This window comes from Astatotilapia calliptera, chromosome 7 (assembly GCF_964374335.1).
Source record: "Astatotilapia calliptera chromosome 7, fAstCal68.1, whole genome shotgun sequence".
NCBI classification, from domain to species: domain Eukaryota; kingdom Metazoa; phylum Chordata; class Actinopteri; order Cichliformes; family Cichlidae; genus Astatotilapia; species Astatotilapia calliptera.
This window is the reverse complement of record NC_137428.1, coordinates 11,232,608-11,253,755: the sequence shown is the minus strand read 5'-3', so window position 1 is coordinate 11,253,755 and position 21,148 is coordinate 11,232,608. Positions and strand designations below refer to the sequence as shown.

General features: G+C 39.8%; 1 protein-coding gene across 1 annotated transcript in view; it reads left to right on the top strand.

Annotated features, from left to right (window-relative positions):
- Window positions 1-560: 560 nt before the first annotated feature.
- Window positions 561-21,148, top strand: part of edc4 (enhancer of mRNA decapping 4) — a 28,042-nt gene continuing 7,454 nt past the window's right edge. Inside the window, exons 1-29 of the mRNA XM_026172957.2 lie at window positions 561-780; window positions 2,315-2,474; window positions 2,588-2,699; window positions 3,176-3,275; window positions 4,590-4,776; window positions 4,990-5,137; window positions 5,447-5,551; window positions 5,716-5,828; window positions 5,946-6,029; window positions 6,160-6,255; window positions 6,923-7,022; window positions 7,329-7,509; window positions 7,660-7,726; window positions 8,459-8,550; window positions 8,797-8,981; window positions 10,104-10,183; window positions 10,562-10,691; window positions 10,784-11,079; window positions 11,996-12,226; window positions 12,461-12,562; window positions 13,031-13,174; window positions 14,318-14,354; window positions 14,582-14,729; window positions 14,981-15,136; window positions 16,525-16,640; window positions 16,769-16,934; window positions 18,247-18,433; window positions 19,126-19,345; window positions 20,234-20,397. Of these exons, the coding sequence (XP_026028742.1) occupies window positions 693-780; window positions 2,315-2,474; window positions 2,588-2,699; window positions 3,176-3,275; window positions 4,590-4,776; window positions 4,990-5,137; window positions 5,447-5,551; window positions 5,716-5,828; window positions 5,946-6,029; window positions 6,160-6,255; window positions 6,923-7,022; window positions 7,329-7,509; window positions 7,660-7,726; window positions 8,459-8,550; window positions 8,797-8,981; window positions 10,104-10,183; window positions 10,562-10,691; window positions 10,784-11,079; window positions 11,996-12,226; window positions 12,461-12,562; window positions 13,031-13,174; window positions 14,318-14,354; window positions 14,582-14,729; window positions 14,981-15,136; window positions 16,525-16,640; window positions 16,769-16,934; window positions 18,247-18,433; window positions 19,126-19,345; window positions 20,234-20,397 (3,995 nt within the window). The 5' untranslated portion in view covers window positions 561-692. The remainder of the gene's footprint in view (window positions 781-2,314; window positions 2,475-2,587; window positions 2,700-3,175; window positions 3,276-4,589; window positions 4,777-4,989; window positions 5,138-5,446; window positions 5,552-5,715; window positions 5,829-5,945; window positions 6,030-6,159; window positions 6,256-6,922; window positions 7,023-7,328; window positions 7,510-7,659; window positions 7,727-8,458; window positions 8,551-8,796; window positions 8,982-10,103; window positions 10,184-10,561; window positions 10,692-10,783; window positions 11,080-11,995; window positions 12,227-12,460; window positions 12,563-13,030; window positions 13,175-14,317; window positions 14,355-14,581; window positions 14,730-14,980; window positions 15,137-16,524; window positions 16,641-16,768; window positions 16,935-18,246; window positions 18,434-19,125; window positions 19,346-20,233; window positions 20,398-21,148) is intronic.

Genomic DNA, 21,148 nt, shown 5'->3' with positions numbered 1-21,148 from the left:
CCAATTAACCAAACTAGCAAAATTCAGTTAAATTTGGAAGGATGTTTAAAAACAACACTAGGAATTGTAAAAACAAATTTAGCACGACCCTGTTTCGTTTTAAGACCAGCCCAACGAAATTATAGATATAATTTGAAATTATCGGTCATCTGAGGAAATGTCTCATTGTGAGATTATGATGTTTAGTACACCCTGAGTTAAAGAGACAGATTCTGTAACACCAGAGAGCCTCAGTGAGAAACCCTCTTTCAGTCATTCTCACAATGTCATGCATACATTTATTGCTCATTTTGACATTTAGGGACCATAAAGGTTTTATTAGCTGCCGCCTGCTGGTCTGATATGATCAAAAGCGTTATGTCACAACACAAAACCAAACCAAAAACAGCTGCTAAAAGGAGACATGTACGACGCCGTTGATAAAACTAACAAAAAATTCATAAGGACAATAATAATAATTCAACTCAAATATCTAACAAAGTTAGTGACTGGTGTCTTCTCGTGGAAAAAATGAACGTCAGTAGCGTTCGAGGTGGGAACCATTGACCTGACACAATGACAAGTCGGAATCCATTGCGCGGACGAAACGGAAGTTTAGACCGTTGCTCGGGGTGAACAGTGACAGCAGCATCGCAGGAAACAAAATTCATCCTTTCCCCCTGAACAAACCCGAGCTCCCCTTTCCCTCACCCATGGCGTCCAATACTAATATAGACATCGAGGGTGCAACCCAGCATCTTCGGGACATCCTCAAGCTCGACCGCCCCGGGAACAGCACCGGTAAGTGGGGGCCGTGAGCGAAAGCGCCTGCGCTGGTTTAGGCCGCAGAAGCTAGTTGAATGCTAGTTAGCTGGCTAGCTAAATAAATAACTTAGCCAGCGTGATGTGTGTCGCTTAGTTGTGTTGAAACGAAGTCAGGGTCAACTGCAGCTTTTGCGTGAAAACACAGTTGAATCACACTGAATCTGTTTTAACACTAATTTCCGCGGAGCCGCGAAAGTGTATCGGGTCGTCGTAATGTTGGAGTGCTAACTGCGTCGTAAAGTATTTTATCATCCTCAGTGTTAGCTCGGTTAGGAGCTTAGCGTATGTGTGTATCTGTTTTTTGGTGTAAAAAAGCGTGTCTTAGGTAAATATTTCGTCTAGTAGAAATTAACTTGCTGTTTTTACTTCGAAGCCATAAAAGTGGTTATACCTTTGTCCTTAATTAATGTGAGGCATTTAACTGGTGTGAACAAGCCCCCACAAACTGCGCAGAAGGGTGGACTTACTTTACTAATTTGGGAACACCAATTCACGTGTGTTTGTTTGTCTCACTTGCGATGTATTGCATGGCAACTTTATCATGTAGTGTGAAGAAGACATGCTGATTTTAGGAACTCACTATCTTGCACCTGTGTTAGCCTTAATTATCTTTACGTCATAGTATTTTATGTTGGGGGTAGGTGTAGAAATTGGACTCTCAGACCAGTACACTACTTGTTGACCGTTTCGGCACACTTTGAAGTAACACCAGAATGGAAAAGGAGCATATATTACGCCTTAACGTCTCTTTACTTTGCTGCCTTTTTCATTAGTAAATGCTTATAAACCGTGGAGAATCAGAAGTATTAAATACATAACATACTACGACCTGAATTCTTTGTTTGTCTAAAACTTTAGGCTCTGTTTCCCAGGGATGCTTTAAATCCAGTCCTAGATTAAACATTTCTTTTGGTTTAACTTTTCTTTACTAAGACTCAGTTTAATCTACATGTGGAAAGTTTTGTCTGCTTTAGGCTTTGTATGATGTCAGTAGGAATGGATATTTTTAATATGGTAATATCAGACACACGTCTTGTTGTGAGCACACAAACCCCATTTGCCTGCTGTTAATTCTTCTGTTTGAGAGGAGCTGCCAATCATAAGAACATTGCCTTAAAATGAGGGGAAGGTTTCTTAAACAGCCTTTTTCTCAGACAAATAAAGTGAGGGTCTGCATCAAGGCTCTGTATAAGATAAATAAGCATAATTTTAGAGTGCCTTAAATCCTCAGAAAAATATGTGCTGGAAATGAGCCTAATAGATCGCCATTGAAAATATAGGTTAAAAAAATATTGTCCTACACGTTGTAATGAATATTGTGTGTATCACTATGAGACTGCATGTGACTCATTGTTTTGTTGCAAAGTCTAAAATCACTGTACAATTGTGCATCAGTGACATGATTGTGTCAGGCTCTGAGATGAGTCAAAAGTAAGCTGGTAAGGAAGACCCAGAACAAACACAAGCTCTTTGCAGCTGCTGGATCTCCTACTTTCATTGTCTTTCTCAGATGGAAATTCAAGTGAAAGTGGTAGAAAGCCATCTTTTAATGGAGAGCTGAATGGGCTATTGGGAACAGGCCTTCTGGGGAGCACTGACCGGTCAACCATGTCAGAATCGACAAGACCCATCTCCACAGATCTCAGCAGTGCTCAGGAGATTCAGATAATGTGAGTTTCTCATTTAACCTGCTTAGTGGTGTCATATTTATAAGGACTTTTGAGTTTTTTGTTTGTTTGTTTTGTTTTATTTTTTTAACTGAATCAATGTGCTGCAATTTCAGCTGCCTTTCTGGTGATGATGGCTCTACCTGTATTCCAATTACTTCTAACAATGTGGAGATTGTGGCAAGCCAAGACTCTAGCATCAACAGCAAGGCTCGAGGCAGCAACAAGGTAAGAAACCAAATCATCAGCTACAACCTGGCAGCTCTGGTGAAGAGAACAAATGAGAAATTTGGAGACAGTCAGTACTTCTGACTGTGGCTGTTATTTTTATCTGAGCCTGTATCTGTGATGACTCAACATGGTGTTTTGTTTTTTTTGTTTTTTCTTTTTTACAAGTGATAAGCTACAGTATTTATCTAAAGATATCTGAACTAATTTTTATGAGCACTATAGTCTCCTATTCTCTTTTTATAACATTTCATAAAATGTCATATCATTATCAAATGATATGGTTTTCACATAATTTGAGAAAATGATATGATGGAAAATGGAATTGTACAGTTATAAAAACACAGATCATCTAAAGCATCATTTAGACTTTCTTCAGCTTTTGAGGTTCTTTGCCTTGTCAGTTTTTAATTCCTTATTAACTTTGTTCAGAGGTTACTCATCTGTTTTCAATGTTTTTTTTGTGATTCTTTCAGGTGAAGATTCAGCCTGTTGCTAAGTACGACTGGGAGCACAAGTATTATTACGGCAGACTGATAGCTGTGTCCAATGCCTTCCTGGCCTACGCCATCAGAGGTACAGTGTTTTTGAGTGGCTTCAGCTCCTAAAAGTTAATCATCATAATCATCTTTAAACTCAAGAGGGGTATAATAATCCAACACGAGCTTCTACCACAGACATTTAGGATATAACATTATTGTATGTGGCTTTAGAATACAGACCCAATTTAAAGCACTGTATGCGCAGTCCCCCCCCCCCCCCCCCCCCAAAAAAATAAATAAATAAATAAAATAAATATAAATAATGATAATGTATATATTACACACACACACACACACACACACACACACACACACACACACACAGGTTTCTTCTTTGTTCCAGGTTGCAGAGCTTTTAATTTAGTATCCAAGCTCATTTTGAAGTAATGAATCCCAAAGTTGCTCTTTGATTGGATTTTTTGAAGCGCTCTGTGAAGTCTTCACAAGATATTCTTTGGTTGGAGGTTGAACATTTCGTGTGATTTCTTTATAAGTTTGCATTCAAAATCCTTCTGTATACTTCAGACTGTACTTCAGACAGAATATTAAACTTTACTTTCAGAGCAATCTGATATTCTGTCTGGTTTGACTGAACAGACCTACCTTTATTCCTATGAAGGCGTAAAGGTCTACTATGAAGGAGTATGCACTCGAAATCTCCAAAAATCCTTCTGTGCATGTTCATTTTAAAATTTAATTTTAGCTGCCAAATTGTTTGTCCTTATAAATGGTTTCCTCAGCATCAGTCTCCCCTGTACCCACACTGCTTGACAGTGATCTGGTTGTGGTCTGGTTAAAGTAATTGGTCTCTGTTGCTGATCCCCGATGTTGTTTCTTGCATGTTTTTCTTTTTGCTTTCCAATCTACTCTTGGTTTTTCTGGGAGTGGTGTGCACACACAATTTAGAAATTTTTCACAGCATAAAGACTAAAGATAAATTTTTTTCCCCTCCCTGGTCTGACAGATCTAAGGATGTCCTTTGCTGTGCAGAAAAAACAATTCTTCTCCTTTTCTGTGTCATTTTAAAAAAAATAAATTTTGTTTTAGCTAATCAGCTCTTTGATAATTCATGTTGCTGCATAAAGGCAGTTACGTTCTGTAAGTGCATAATGGGAAACTATGAACGGTCTGATCTCAAGGCTCAGTTGAGCTGTTTCATATGTTCCACCAGAATTACTATGCATTGTAGTCCATTACTTTAAAGGGCTGAAAATGTTGCTCATACCACTTATTAAACTTTTATTTATACTATGGTTGTTTACAACATTGTTCAATGGATTTGCTGTGTATTCAATGCTATAATAACAAAGGCTCCTTGGTTTATCTTTGGGCATTTTTTCCCCCTCAGGAGCCAACAATCATGCTATGGTTCGTGTCCTCAGTTTGGAGTTTGGTGAGCGTTCCTTACTGAAGGGATTCACCGGGGCCGTCACAGATCTGGCTTTCGCCCACCTTGATTCATCTCTGTTAGGTTGTGTAGATGAAGCGGGCAACCTGATGGTCTGGCAGCTCACCTACACTGCCAACAAGATACTGTATCCTGAATGTAGGAGAAACTGAATGCGTGTCTGTGTGTGTGTGGATACTGCCAATGAAGGCTGTATCTTCACTACCTAGTTACCTCTGTTTGCTTCTAAACTAGCAAGTTAAAGATTACACTGATCTTCACCTCTGCTTTTGTCACAGTTACAGAAAGAATTCCAAAACTATTCTTGTCTCCCATTTTCCTTAACCCATGTTTTATATAGAGATCAGATAGTAGTTCATATCCGACGGCCAGAAAACACTCCACTGAATTCCCATCGTCGCCTCATCTGGTGTCCATTCATCCAGGATGACAATGAGGAGAACCAGGATGATGCCAGTCAAACTTTGGCTCTTCTACATGAAGACAGGGTATAAATGTTTGACACAGATATGTTTGTCTGAGCTGGATGAAAAGCCAATGAACTTTGAAATAGAATAAAACTTTGAGTACTCAGTTGCCTACACTAGGACATTGTTATAAATTTGATAAATATATATAGATTTACATACATTAAAAAGTAGTGTGATGTTGCCCACAGAGGAATAATGACGTCGTTGTTCATTCACTGATTTTTAGCTGACAGAGCAATACAATCCTGTGTCTCAGCTAAAACACAAAACACTTGCAGAAAAAGCAGAAATGTTTCATCTCTAATTTTACTGTTTCCCCTTTTCTAGGCTGAGGTATGGGATCTGGAGGCCTTGAGAGCCAACAACAGCAGCTGGCCTGTTGATGCCACAGAAGTAAAGGAGGGCCTCATCGCAGTCAAGGGGCATACCCAGGTGGGACTTCATTTTCATATGAAAAACTCTGAAATAAACATGACACATTTCATTGTCTTGGTTTGTACAACAAAATGTCTGGAACTAATGTACTTAAGGTCTCACGTTTCCTGAGAATTGTTGCATTATTGACTATGAACATTGTTTAATTTTGGTTTATCCAGAGAGTCAGTGAAGGCGCACTCTCTCCAGATGGAACCGTGTTAGCCACAGCCAGCCATGATGGATACATCAAGTTCTGGCAGATATACATAGAAGGCGGGCAAGACAAACCCAGGTAAGCAAACCAATTAATTAATTCTTAAATGGTTTACCACTTTGTTTTTTCCTTTTCTTCTATGTGGTTTTCCCACCTCTGCCCTTTATTCACTTTTGCATTTTTCCTTAAAAATAGATGTCTTCATGAATTGCGGCCTCATGGAGGACGTCCTCTCTCCTGTCTTCTTTTCTGTGACAACCACAAGAGGCAGGATCCCGAGTGAGTCTGCACACACAAACTCAAAGTGCAAATTTATCACAGGCTGTCCTGGTGGGTTTTTATTCAAGTGCATCTCTATGTCTTTTTTCTTCTCATTGACAATTCTGTCCCCTTTTACTTTTCATTACAGGGTTCCTTTCTGGCGATTTCTGATAACTGGAGCTGACCAAAACCAGGAGTTGAAGATGTGGTGCACTGTTTCCTGGACCTGTTTACAAACCATCAGGTGTCTATTATTTGAAATACATTTTTTAGTGCTGCCAGCGTTAATTTTGTTAAAATGATGTTAATGTTAGCTCGTTAACGCGTTAGTGCCGCGCAGCCCCTCGCACGGGGGGAGCCGCATTAACTCGCTAACGGAGATTTGCTGCGTTAATGCAGTTATGTCGTTAACGTCATTTTAACAAAATTAACGCTGAAAGCACTAATTATTTTTTAGTCATTTTATATTTTTCTCAACCGTTATTATAAATGTAGCATGGGATGGCAGAAAGCATGTATAAGAATAGTTAGTAAATGTAACGTGAACAGCTGTGAGTTCTCTTTTTTTTTTTTTCTGCTTGCACCCTCAGTACCTCAGCACACCTCCAGTACACCTTAAAGAAATCAGGACATGGTCAAAAAAAAGCTCACGTCTTAAGGGAAACATTATTCCAAACCAGTATCTGGCTGGTTGGCCTTGGTGTACAAACCTGGTCTAACAGTAATGCTCTGTAAAAGCAAAAAAATGTCTCCCAGGAAAGGCCCACAAAAGGGGTTTTTACTAGTCCCAAAGTAAAATGATTCTTGTACTGAAGACATTTGGTGATGACTGTTGTTGATATTTTAGCTGAAACCATTTGTTTAAGGACAGCATACAAAGATACTAATTTCACAGTACTTTTCTCTTAAAGGTTCTCCCCTGATCCATTAAACTCATCGACTCTGCCAAGCCTCAAGGCCAGCCTGGACCTCTCTGCTGAGTATCTGATCCTCACTGATGTGCAAAGGAAGGTTAGCACAAATGTTTTAAAATAGGTTTTAAGCAAGTAATCATTGTGAGAAATCATATTGTGCAACCCCCTTTTTAAAGTGCTCACTTTTCTATCACTTTGTGTAAATTAATTGGCACACTTCATCAATACAAAAGATACAAATCCTGAATTAACTACCTTTCTAGACACACTGATCAAAGACCACGCATCAAGTGTACAAGGAAACCTGCTCTGTTTGTGAAAGTCCCTGAATAATGCCACTTTCTTGGCTACCCATGTTACCACTTCCTCCTAAGCTTAGTTTCATACTTGGCTGATGTTGCAGGTTTTATATGTGATGGAGCTGCGACAGGACTTGGAGAAAGGAAAGGCAAATTTCACAGCTGTGTCAGAGTTCCTGCTGACCCACCCTGTGCTCAGCTTTGGGGTACGTGATGTTACCCAGTGTCGATTGCGGCACACTGAGGTCCTTCCTGCTGAGGAGGAGAGTGAAAGCATGACAACAGGTACATAGACACATGCATGTGCATAGACATGTGCACACACACATTGGAATTGTTTTGTTTTTTTTTGTGCTTTAAGCCATCTTCAAAGTTGAAATTAAATATGTTTGTTCCTCATTAATGCCACATGTTTTTCATGTGTATCTTTTCCAGAGGGCCCTCAAGGACCCACAGAGTCCAAATCTGGAATCCAGATTAAACTCTACTGTGTCCACACCAAGTGAGTTTTCTTCTTTTCTTCCTTTTTTTTTTTTGGTGAAAAGTGTTAAGATTGTGTCACTTTAACTTAACGCTTTAACAGGACATCTTGGTTTACAGGCGGTCAGTTATATGCACACTGAATGACCAAAATGTGCTTTTTTTCCTAGTACACACCAGTGATTAACTTTCTTATAGGACTCACTAATATTGTTGTGTTGTAATATTTTTTTCTTGAAAATAGAATAGAATGGGCAACCACGCTCAGTTTAACATATTCATAATTCTGCTGTCAGCCAAGTTTATTGGATTTCTTCTGTAAAGGAGCCTTTCATCCAGTCAGCAAGCTCCGTATATTTCCATGGAATTGCTTGCAGATGTGCACACTTATTGTGTACTTGGTGACTAGTGTCAGTCTCTTGTGTTGGAGCTGACATTTCTTTCCAACACTGGGTCGGTGCTGTGGAAAAATCTACTGTACTGGAAAGCTTCTGTAGAAGGACAGGACATATAGCATGTAATTGTTCTTTGTTAAAACAGTGCTGTATACCACGTCTCTCTGTACCCATCCACCCTCTGAAAGCAGTCAACCCAAATGAAAGACTGACAAGTGTGCCATTTTCTATTTGGAGTAAAGATACTATAGTCGTCAATGCAGAGGCAGCTTGCTGCTCATTTTACACATGGTATGATATGGCAGTATCAGTAATTATTAGTAATTTTGTTTAATGTCTCTACATTTATATGTTTGCAGGAGTTTGCAGGATGTTCAGATTTGGTTTCAGCCCAATGCTGGTTCCAACTCTGCGGCCTTCCTTCCTCATTCAGATTCTCAGGATGGTCTGGGTAAGATAGCAGTTTCTTTAACTGACAGGATTTAGTATTTATGCTGAGAGGGACGAATTCAATGAAAATAAGGCAACTTGTATGATTACTCCACATTTGGTCCACCTCTAGTCTTCTCTCATAAATAATTTACTTTAGTTTTGAAATCAAATTTATTTATATCTGCTTATACATCATTTAAAAATTATTTATTTTAGATCAAATTCTGCCACAAAATGGAAGTAATTTCACTTTTTATGTCTCCAGCTGGGTTTTCAGATCATCTCACTGATCAAAGCTCTGACAAGGATTCAGGAAGTGGCTCACAGACTGATCTAAGGAAGATCCCATCACTTCCTGCTCCCTCAGACTTCCTGTCAAATTCAGGCACCGGCAGCGGAGTGATGCCCAAGCTGATGACTCCTGATGCCTTCATGACACCGAGCACTTCAGTATGAACTTATCCTTACGCTGTAGTCAGAAAGTTTTCAAACCTTTTCCATTCTTTTTACCTCATCTAACTAGACCTAATACTCCACAAGATACAAAAAATGTTTAAGTATTACATTTGCAAAAGTATTATTGCAAATTAATACCTTTCAGTTCGTTTTTATGAAGTGAAATCTATTAAAACCTTTCACTTCATAATTGATTAAAGCACCTTTGGCAGCAATGACAACAGCAAATCTTCTTGAGTCTTTGCCCTGACACACCTTTGTTCTCAACCACACAGCTTGGTTCTGTGAGCTATAAGTTTTAAACTCATAGGTGTTGAATGTAGTTAGGTACCAGTGGGTTCCAGTCAGTTTGAGGAACCATCTCAAAGACAATTGATAACCATCTTTGGGCATTGGATATTAATTGCAAGTTTTGTAATATAGATTAGTTATGTTAATTTGTATTAAAAAAGCTTGTATTTGTTCATTCTTTATGAATATTCTGTGTAGATTGATGAGAAGAAAATTGATGAGTCTAAAAAATTTCTGAAGTTTACAGAACGACCAAAACCGTTACAGCTTCAGCAAATGAACACCATGTGTCTTCTTTTGATTTGTCACACGGTGAATAGCACCTTCGCCCACATATTGATCTATAGTTGGCAACAGCACTCAACACCCTGTTAATACACACTAGTGCAAACTAAATAGGACTACGGTAGTTATGCACTGAAAGAAAAGCTGATAACATACAAAAGGACAAATTGTTCCTTATTAGCTCTTTGCTTTTATGGATGCTCTGGTTTTCTTCCATAGTCTCAAGATATGCATGTTGGGTTAACTGGTGAGTCCAAATTAGCTGTAGGTTTGAATGTTACACTGTGTTAGCCCCTTGATGGACCAGTTACCCAGTCAAGGGACACCCCTCCACCGTCTCCCAGCCTTCTACAGTCCCAGTTGAATAAAGTCAATAAAATATTGGATAAATATAATCATTGCGAATGGGGTTCAGATGTGAAACACCCAACTTATCTGCAATGCGCTTCAGTTAAACCGATTTATAAACACTGAACAGTGATTATCCAAACCTTCTATCATATTTTCTGCCTGAAGATCATCTTTTTGTCATCCTTTCAGGTACCAGCATCTCCGGGGAGCAGTGCCAGCAGTCTGACCATTGTGACAGCTATAAGCAGCAACTCTGACTCAACAAACAGGTATGGAATTAAGAATTCTCTATATATTCATTTGAAAACGGAAAATTTTAGTATATGAAAGTGTGAAGATGATATCACAAATGATATTTTATCATCTGTGTCCTTATAACATGCAGTTTGGGTTGGTGAATGCTGTTCTTACAGATTATGTTTACCAGGATGTGGAGTTTTTAGATTTGTACTTATTTCAAATAAGCCAGGGATGAAGACAAATGATTTTGGGTTGTTTTCTATCTCCAGTTGTTAATTATAAAAAATAAGCCTCTGTTATCTTTTGTTTACTTTAAAGACTCCATTTATCTCTAACAGCTGAATACAAATAATTCCCTACTGTTTTGGTTTTGGTTACATTTGGGAATATGTATGCTTGTTTTTCAGAGCTATGGAGGATGCAAGTCAGAGTCCTAACAGGGCTGACAACAGCAGTACTGGGCTGCCACTCTCTGCCTCCACCAGCAGCCCAAGAGCTGCTTCCACTGTGCTACTTCCCGGACTCGAGAGCCTGCAGGTATGATCTAAACCACTCTCCTACTTCAACTAACCTTGCCCTTTTCTTCATGACATGACTTATTTTAATAAACTCTTATTCTCCATATCCAGGCTTTGGCAACCCCTAGTGGTCCTCTGGTACTCGACAGCTCTCAGGTTCTAGATCCTCCACTCCTGCCACCTTTGGCATCTCCAACTAGAGCCCGCTCCCCTGACGTCATCTCCTCAGCATCCACAGCCATGTCCCAGGACATGCCAGAGATCGCCTCTCAGACCCTGCAGCTTCAGCGTGGACTAGTGTCCAGCTTGGATCCCTTGCCTCTTTCTGCCCTCCAGACAGACAGCATGGCCTCTGCCGCCTCTGCACTGCACTTGTTAACCTCACCACGCTCAGCCAGCAACAGCGGGTATGTAAATTAAAAAGCGATTAGGAGTATTAAAAAGCATGCAGAAATAATAGTGTTGAGATTTTATGATCCACTTAAACTAAAGTTTGACACTTTTTATGTTTACTACTCCATTTGATTAGGGTAGTAGCACATTATGTAAAACCATCTTCCTCACTGTTTTAGAGCACAGGGTGTGAGAAAAGACAATCTCCTTGTATATTTTCTTTTCCACATGAATCCTACAATTTCTCTCAATGAGCCACTCATGTTTGCAGCCATTTGTGACATCAAATTCAGATATAAGCAGCCCCTGACCAGTTCTATTTCCTCACTAGGGCTGCTCTTGATAACTCCCTGCAGCAGATGCTAACTGTTCTGTCGTTGGCTGCAGGGGGATGTTTCTGCACTGCCTGCATCTGTGCAACCCTGCTTTTATTTTTTGATGGCATTTATTATACTATAAGAAATGTTTTAGTTAGGACATTGATTGGCTAATGTGCGTAATGTTAGATTAGCTTTGGTTATATGTCAGTGGAGTCAGAGCTGTGTGGATGTTGTAATGATACAGAGACAACAAAAAGTTGTGGAAACATTTAAAACTATTTTGAATCCACTTAAGTGTTATCATTTGTGCAACGCAACCTCAGCTCTTTCTTTTTGTTTCAATGGTAATAATGTCAAAGTTAAGATCACTGTGCAAGCGATATGGTAAATGGTAATGTGTTTGTAATGGGAAAACATTGTACATGTCACCAGTTTGACAGCTTGCTTATTCCATAACCTTACATAACCATAATTACTGTTGATTCTGATTCTGCAGTTTCATTTCACTTTCTTGTTTTAATGTATGTACATTTGTGTTGGCTTTATATTTTATTTTCCCAGTCCAGAAATGCTCTCTAAATTACATAAGCCAATATATATTGTGTTACAGCTTGTTGGCCCTTGAACTTGGAGGTGCAGAAGGGCCTGTGGGTGGGGCAGCAGAGTCTGAGTCCAGACTGAGTCACACACCATCTCTGCTTGAGAATGCGCTATCACAGGAAAATCCTGTGATAGGAGGAGGGTCCTCAGATGGCAACGTTAGCCACACACCATGGCCAGCTGCTCCAGATATCACCAGAGAAACCAGGAACAGTCTCAGGGACAACGGACTTGTTGACTGGTGTGTAATCTAACATATAAATACTTGAACCCCCATCCTGTGTGAAACATTTCACAAGCCTGTTTTGATTTCTCTGTGTATAAAACATTCAGAACCCCTGGTTTTTGTTCAGGTAGTTTCACGTACACATCAGGTTGTCATGCTATGTTGCAATGAAAATGGCATTGTGAAGATTTTTATTTATTTTTTTATTAATTTAAGTATTGGTGTGTTTGTCTCATATGCCTGCTGCAGTTCAAGAGAGGAGTCACAGGACAGACACTTGAGCTCACCTTACCATCGACGCTCATATCACCTGCCACAGAATGACAGTCAGGACGCTGGAGCCGAGCAGAGGTAACATACATTAACCCACCATCTATTTGTTTATGCAAATGAAACAGGCAATAGAATGGACCTTATCATGAGCAACAAACTCATGATAAAGCGCTGCACATTCAAGGCGCAGCAATGGTTTGATTTTATTGACTTTTTTTTCAGCTGATTCCACAACAAGTGGTCTAAACCAGGGGTGGGCAATCTCAGTCCACGAGGGCCGGTGTCCCTGTAGGTTTTAGATCTCACCTTGGGTCAACACACCTGAATCACATGATTAGTTCGTTACCAGGACTCTGGAGAACTTCAGGACATGTTGAGGAGCTAATTTAGCCATTTAAATCAGCTGTGTTGGTTCGAGGACACATCTAAAACCTGCAGGGACACCGGCCCTCGTGGACTGAGATTGCCCACCCCTGGTCTAAACTCTGCTTTAGAGGCTACAGCAGCTGACTTACTGTCTACATTTCTGTGTTGTGTATGACTCAGTGACCCTGATGATGAGGTGGCCAGTCTGGCGTCATCCTCTGGAAACTGTGGTTCTCGATCTTCACATAGACTACCCGTGAATGATTGGAAAACCTCACCACGAGGATCGCCAAAGCCAAAGAGAAAGATCAAGAAAGACGACAGGTTTGTTTATACTTTGAGCATCAAGATGTTGCTGTTTTCAGAAACTAATAAAAAGGAAAACAACGAAGAGAACCCTTAGATTAGTAAGTAATTAGATGGCGCCGCTGCAAACTATCTTGCTTTTTGATCATAGTTTGGTGAAATTAAAACACTTTGTTCGACCTTCATGAGGTATATATGGAAATAGGAAATGGCTCAATCATCCCAGCATCAAATCAGAGGACTAATGGGTTTAGTCTCACTATGAACACCTTTCACACATCTGTAGTCAGCTAATGGCTTTAACAGAATCATCAGTTTGGAAGCATTAATCTAAAAATAATCTCCATATATCTTAAAAACCGTACAGATTCTGAGCACAGATCAACAGGGTTTAAAGCTAAATTTCACACGCACACATATTTACATCTGCGTCACATATGTCACAAGAGAGCCAGAAAATTTTTGAATACAGTTTATCTAACTCCCTCACTTAAGTAAACATAGTAAAATTCAGTGGACTACTAAAATTTGTAGACATGATCTTGTAGTCTGTGTATTCCCTTTTTTATCCCAGAAACTATTAAAGCTGTTGCTGTTAATTGAGTTATGACTTACATTCATTTTGGGGTTTTGGTAAGGATGTTTTCATAGATCAGCACATTTCTTTAGGCCACACTTTTTAGTGAGGGACTCAAATGTTGAATTAGTAAACCAGAGCCAGTCAAAATGTGGTATGGGGGACAACAGATCAAACTTTTGGCAGCTACACGTCATGCCCGATCGTGTAGCTGCAAAGTGTACCCTTTTTTTTCTCCTGCATGTCTTGCGTCTACATTGGTCTAGACTTGACCAGTGTATGAGCATTTTATAGGGTGTTGACTAGCAAAAGAAAGTGATTACTCACACTGAATTACAGGTAGACTGATGCTTTTTTTCATGTCTACATCAAGTAGCAGGATTGAGTTATTTGTCTTCTTTAGCATTATTGCATTTAATTTAAGCCAAATATTATTTTATAATAAAGTTCTTAAAACTAATAAACGTCAGAAAATAAGGAGTTTAGGTAAATGAAACAAATTGATTTTTATGCATTAATGTAGTATTAAGTGTGCTATAAGTAGTATTGAGTACTTAGTTAAACATTGTTTCTCATGTTTACAGTGAGTCATCACAGTCCAGGCAAATGGATTCTGGTCAGGTAAATTCCTAAAAGAAAAATTTCCTTTTTTATGTTGGTTAGATGTGTCATGCCTTTATGTGCAGTAAGTGCATTATTTTATTTTATTTTTAATTTTAGAAAGTTGATTGTTACTGATAATGTCTTGTAAATTATTACTATTTGATAACATGTTGTTTGTTTCAGCAGCTCTTTGGTTTCTCATTCTTGGATTCTTTTAATTCAGCTTTTCTCCTCATCTTTAAAAGTTTAATGCAGAAGTACAGGACGAGTTGATGATGCTGTTGCGTAGCCAGCAGAGGGAGTTAACTGAACTGCGGGGACAGATTGAAACCATGCAGAGCTCCATTATGGCTCAGGTGGAACATGTCCTGACAAATCACCAGGAGCAAGAACGTATCCTTCAGTAATCTCTCACTCACTCATGATTGGGTTTTTTTGGGTTTTTTTTTAAAATTATGTTTCCAAAATAAATGTTTTGAGAAAAAATTTATACCAAAGGCTCAGTGAACAGCTGTGACTGTGCAAAGATTTAAATGTCTTTTAGCCACATCTTTGAAATCGTTATCATTACAGGATGCTTGCATTTTTAGCAATGAGCCGGTTACAATCATATTCTTGTGAGCCTTGACCTGTCTTCACCTCAGACCGCAGACTTGAGCGAGTTCTGGCAGAGAGTCAGAATCATCAGCAGCAGCTTCAGGAACAACTCAGCCAGCATCTCAGCCATGCCCTCAGCTCAGCTCTGACCAACAGAATGGACAAAGTGCTTCGGGACGAAATGAAGAAAACAGTCCCACAAAGTAAGAAAACACCAAACACACTCCCAGAGCATGATGGGTGCTATTCACTGCTAAGCATCACTGAGATTCATACATTTAAAAAGGTCACATAAAGGAAATGAATTGTATTGATAACACATTTTTAAGGTGTTTCTCATGATTTTTTTTTTTTATGTTTTTCATTTCTTTTGAATTGTACAGATGTTTACTTTTAAGTGTCAGATGTCTGTTCAAATGGGATGTTAATTATTGTTGTATACCAATTATGTCTGTGAAGGGTCTTAGACATCCAGGTCATTGTAGTCTAAGGAGCTTGGAAGGAAAATCATCTGGATTTTCTGAAGATGTTTAACTTCGCATCTGAGAAGCTTGTTCAGTTGCAAGAGCAATTGGTCCATGTGGGACTCTCCACCAATTGCTCTTAGAACTAAGGAAGCTTCTCGGGTGAGAAGGGAAGCGTCTTCAAGAAATTAAAGAAGTCCAGACCCTTTTCCCCCTCAACCTCCTTAGACCTACAATTGTCTCTAACAGCAACATTGAAAACCGATAATACAGTCTGAGTCAGACTAAATAGATTCACCAGGCAATCGTTAGATCAGTCACTTCTCTTTCCAGATGATGGTGGTATTGAGCCATTTTAATGTTTGTAAGTTGAGGAGCAGGAAGATCTTTATGTACTAAAACATGTCCAGTCTGCAAATGCTGCAAACTTAGTTAAACCCCTGTCCCACCCTCTGGGGTCTCTTATCAAGTCTTTCTGTTATTGATATACAAATGTTTATTGTAGGTATATTTAATAATATTTAAGGTGTTTTTTCCGCAGTGTGTATAATCTAAGTTGCACAAATGTTGTGGTTCAGCTTAGTTGTCTTGTAAGCTTAAAGTTTTAAGAACTTAAAATTAATTTACTTTCACCTTTTTTGATCTATTGGCATTTTGATCAAAGAAGAGCAAATGGTTTATGAACAGAATAGCTCGTATTTTTCCTTGCTAATAACCAAATATCATGAGGTTAACACTACAAATCACTGATGAATATAAATATGGATATAGCAGTTATTAACAAAGGCTACAATTTCTGTGAAGCTGCATTTTGTTTGTTTTTTTTCCAGCTCTGACAAAAAAGCCAAGCTCTAAGTGCACACCAGGTTGTACATCAATAAATTACTGTGTTATTTAATGCTTGAGATCATCTTGAGGCATAAGTAATGTTAAATATAGCAAAGGCAGCTGAGGTGTGTTGGACTGAGACACTAAAATTAAGCAGTCTCTTGAGAGATGTGTTCCTGCCTCGCCTCTCCTGCCCTCGTATTCGAGGATGAGATGTTCCTGTCTTTCTTTGCCTCCAGCCTCGATCACATGCCTAATTATAGAGGGGTTCCTGCTAATCTGTCTTTTCCCCTCTCTAGCAATCTCTAAGACTTTGGAGCCAGTGACAGGCCAGCTGAACAACACAATTGCTGCTAAACTGACTGCTGTGGAGGTCACCCTGAAGGACAATGTTGGCAAAGTGGTGAAATCGAAGGTAGGTGACTGCCTTACTTTACCACTTGTCTGTATTTTTTTCCTCACTGCTATGCAGGATGGGCCTTTTAGGATTATTTACTGTGTATTTTCTACATCAACCTATTCTCCCTGCCTCTTGTTCACCAGAACACAACGGATGCGATTGGTCGAGCAGCAGCAGAGGCGATGCAGGGCCCCATCCAGGCAGCATATAAAGATGCCTTCCAGAGCATTGTGCTTCCTGTTTTTGAAAGAGGCTGCCAGTCCATGTTTCAGCAAATCAACGACAGCTTCAAACAAGGCACACAAGAATGTAAGGAAATGAAGGACGATGATAAACTTGTACAAAACACCATACAAATATCAAGCTATGTAATGATCCACTGCAGGACATGTTGTCTAGGTGCACTAAAACATTAGATGTACAGTTGCTTTAAAAGTTTCTGGACGCTCTCTTAAAGGCATCCCGATGGCTTACAATGGCTGATGACCTTATTTGGATACTTAGCATTATTGCTTTCTTCATATTGAATGTTCTCAGTGTCTAGCTCTGAAATAAGGAGCTGTATGTGGAACTCTAATTAAGTAAGTGTCTCACTGAAAGATCTCAGGGACAACTTTTGTACTGATGCCTTTACAGACCCAGCCAGTCCGCTGATGTGCTGAAAAGCAGTCTGCTTATTCTGAGATTGTGCTCACGCCCACTCTTGGAAGCCGCAACCTGATCTTTTTTAAATTTATAATGTGAGAGGCCACAGTTCCGCTCCTCTAATTTAAAATTAATCCAAGGTTTGCTTTGTAAATATTACCTGCTTTGGTGGCAAGCAGTTCTGGGGACTACCTGTTAAGTAACTGCTGTAAGGTCCCCAGGTAACTACATAACCTTCCAGCCCCCCCCCCCCCACCCCCCCCACCCCACCCACCCCACCACCACCACCACCACCACCAATTCATACTGCTAATAGAAACTCTTAAGTGATTTCATAGCTCACCAGTGGCTAGTTAACTCAGTAAGAAAAGAAAATTCTGTACTTCACTGTTCACTTGAATTTGCACATGGTTTTCCTCCATTTAAAGCTAATATTAATAAACATGTTTCCCAAATGTTAACATCTCTACCTATCCTGAGAAAGTATACCTACTCCATGCCAGAAAGAGACTTCTGAGAACTACAAGTGGGGGGAAAAAGTGGGTCTGCCTCAAATAGTTACCAGGCTGTCGTAACTGTGAAAGTGGCAATTGATGCGCTTTTTGTGATTGCTGTACTAACATCTGCACTGCTGTGTTATCTGCCTTCAGCAGTATTTTAATGCCCAAATGTTACTCGCTTAAAATGGTGCAATAACATCAAATGTATAATAATTATTGATACATAATGCTGTAATCCTCCTGCACTAGTCATTCTAGCAGTCACATGTAGGGTCACATCTGCACACAACACTTGCATCTCGGCAAACTAGCTCCAAATAAAATGAGCCAGTGGAAGCAAGTAAGAGAGCCTTTTCATGTTGCACTGACTCATTTCATATCATTATGAAAAATGTTGCTCACTAGAGTTGTGACAGTATTTAAGATGTGTTTGCTTGCGTGATGAGAGATTTTGTTCTTGACTTTCATCTTTGTAGACATCCAGCAGCTTGAGACTCATATGAAGAACAGAAAGCAGAGAGACCAGGATACACGAGACCCCATGATTGGCCAGCTCCAGCAGATGATCGACAACTTCCAGAGCTCCACTGATCAGCTGGGCAACAACATCACAGCTAACGTCCGGGCTGAAGTCCAGCATCAGATCCAGATGATGGTGGGAAAGTATGTAACTGAGCTGTTCCTTGTTTACCACTGTGTGAGCTGTGTGTTACTAGAAAAGTGAAACTTTTTTCCCACATAAAAAAAGTAAATGAATCTTCCCAAAACTGTTTACTTTACCTTTTACTTTTCTAGTTTGTCACTTAACACTTGATTATTCTTTTACTTCCGTTACAGCATTAAAAAAAAAAATGGTCTTGCAAATCAGTATTTAAAACAGTCCTGTTGTTGAGTGATGTTGTTCACATTTATTGATCTTGCAGCGTTGACTTACATACCAAGTGGACATTTTGAACTTCAGCTACGCATACCAGCAAATACCTATGTACCACTATGGCTTTACTTACTGCATATTGAGCAAGTGTGTAATAGATTGGAGAGTAAAAACAAGCAAAGCTTAATCCTGGGGCTAATGTAAGAACATCAATTCGATCAGGTCTCTTGTTCCCCCTGCAATTAATTTCAAGGCCTCTAGAGTTTATAGATTGTCAGGAGCAGAGCAGAGAGAAAATAGCTGGCCCACTAAAACTCTTGAAAAGGAAATGACAACGCCAAACTGTGCAGAGTCAGTTTTTAAGCCAATATCTTGTAGGTTAAGGGCAAGGATTTTCCCCAAAGCGCAAAAATAGACTGCAGCGTATTTGTTTAAGATTCATGCAACTTGGAGGATAACTGTCCTTCTTTTCCCTGCTCAGCTTGCAGGAGTCTATTCTTAGCCATGTGCAGCGGATTGTCAAAGGTGAGGTGAGCCTAGCGATGAAGGAGCAGCAGGCAGTGGTCACCTCCAGCATCATGCAGGCAATGAGGTCGGCGGCCGGCACACCAGTTCCCACAGCACATTTAGACTACCAGACACAGCAGACGAACATCCTGCAGCTCCTCCAGCAGGGCCAACTCAATCAGGCTTTCCAGCAGGTAACACGCACACACTGATGTAACCAGGCTTAAAGGTTGCACTGCAGCTTCCTCTGCAGCTGAGCTGTGTTTTCCAACTACTAATTAATGCAGGCAACAACTCACTATAACTCTCATATGCATGTATGTCCACCAGGGCCGAGAAAGCCATTATCCTGCAACTACTCCACAGTCCCACTTGCAAACCCCACCAGTGCATTAGTTGTGCTGCAGGCATTCATTATGCTTGTATTTACTCCTAAGTGACTTTGTATGTGAAAATGCTTTGAATTGTGGTAAAACACGTTTCCCCTCTACTTTTAAGCTGAAAAACTACCCCGTCTAAGCTTACATGCTAGTTAAAATTACTAATTTTCTGCAATGTTTAAAAGATTTTGTGTTATAAACACATCTAGTAGTTTTGTGGTTGGAATTAATATTAAATTTTACCATGGAAAGCTTTGTCTGAGCTTGGTCATGCCATCTCATTTGGTGTAGCTGATGCAAAGTACCTCCAAACTGCTCAGCCTTGATTGTTGGCTTCCTTCATATTATGTTAGATCTCTTGCTCACAACTTTTGAGGATCTCATGTTTTGGAAACGGAAAATGACGTAGAATTGAAACTTAAAGAAGTCCAGGCGCAGACGACGATGACCTGGATGATTGAGAACCTTCACAGACGACATCGAATTGAATTGATCGGCCCATTGTTACCTATTCTCAATCCAGCTTTCAAAGTCAGGATGGGACTGACACTGAAATGCTGCATTAATAACTTGCTTGTTGATGGAGTGCACCTTTCCTTAAGAGGCTTATTGTATGGAAAGAGATACTTAAACTTAAATTCAGGTGCAAATATTTATATAAGTGGTTAAATTGGTAACCCCCCGTCTTGGTTTACTCTACAGGCTCTGTCAGCGACTGATCTGAATTTGGTCTTGTATGTGTGTGAGACCATCGACTCTCAGCAGGTGTTCGGACAACACCCCTGCCCTCTAAGCCAGCCCGTGCTGCTTTCTCTCATCCAGCAGCTTTCTTCCAACCTCACAACTCGCTCTGAGCTCAAAATCAGGTGAGTAAACAAAGGTTGTCATTTTTGGCAGCTAGGTACAGATTTACAGTAGGCTTTTCTTTCTTTCTTTTTTTTTTCTGGAGTCAAAGAGAACACATCCTTTTTCATTAATTTGCATGTAATATGTAAACAGACACAGAAAGCCAGAAGACGGTAGACACAGTTGGGCTTACACTGTAGTTGTTCAGTGAGATATGACCGTTCACAGATTTTAGTGGATGTGAGTCTTCTCTGTGTTTGGGTTTGGGATTAGACTAATGTCATAATGACTGAACAAAGGCTGAACCATTAAACAAAAAATTGGAAGTGAATAAAACTACACTGAAAAAAATGATTTGCTTTCATGCTTGCTCAGAACAGACCTTAACATTTCAGTTTCAGGTGTAACACAAAGGTCTCTGGGTAGATGTTGTGGCATCCCCATTGGCCTGTTGTTTCTGGGCAGACAGGTTGGTGGATCATATAAAGTACAGCAGGTGGTATTATACCAAACTTTTTTCCACTAGTTGCTCTTGTTTTTCTGAACTGGCAATCACAATACATGTTAAGAGTCTTTATTTATTCTGGGTTATTAGGAATATCAGGGTAATCACTTTCAGCCTAAGAATAGGTAAACTCAGCAGTGCTCAGGGCTGCATGCTACAGTACACAGGACCAGGCTCAGCATGACTACAGTATCTCTGAAGGAGGCAGATGCTTCAGTAGCAGAGAGATTTGTGTATTGTCAGTCAGAAAATTTAGCTTTATGTAA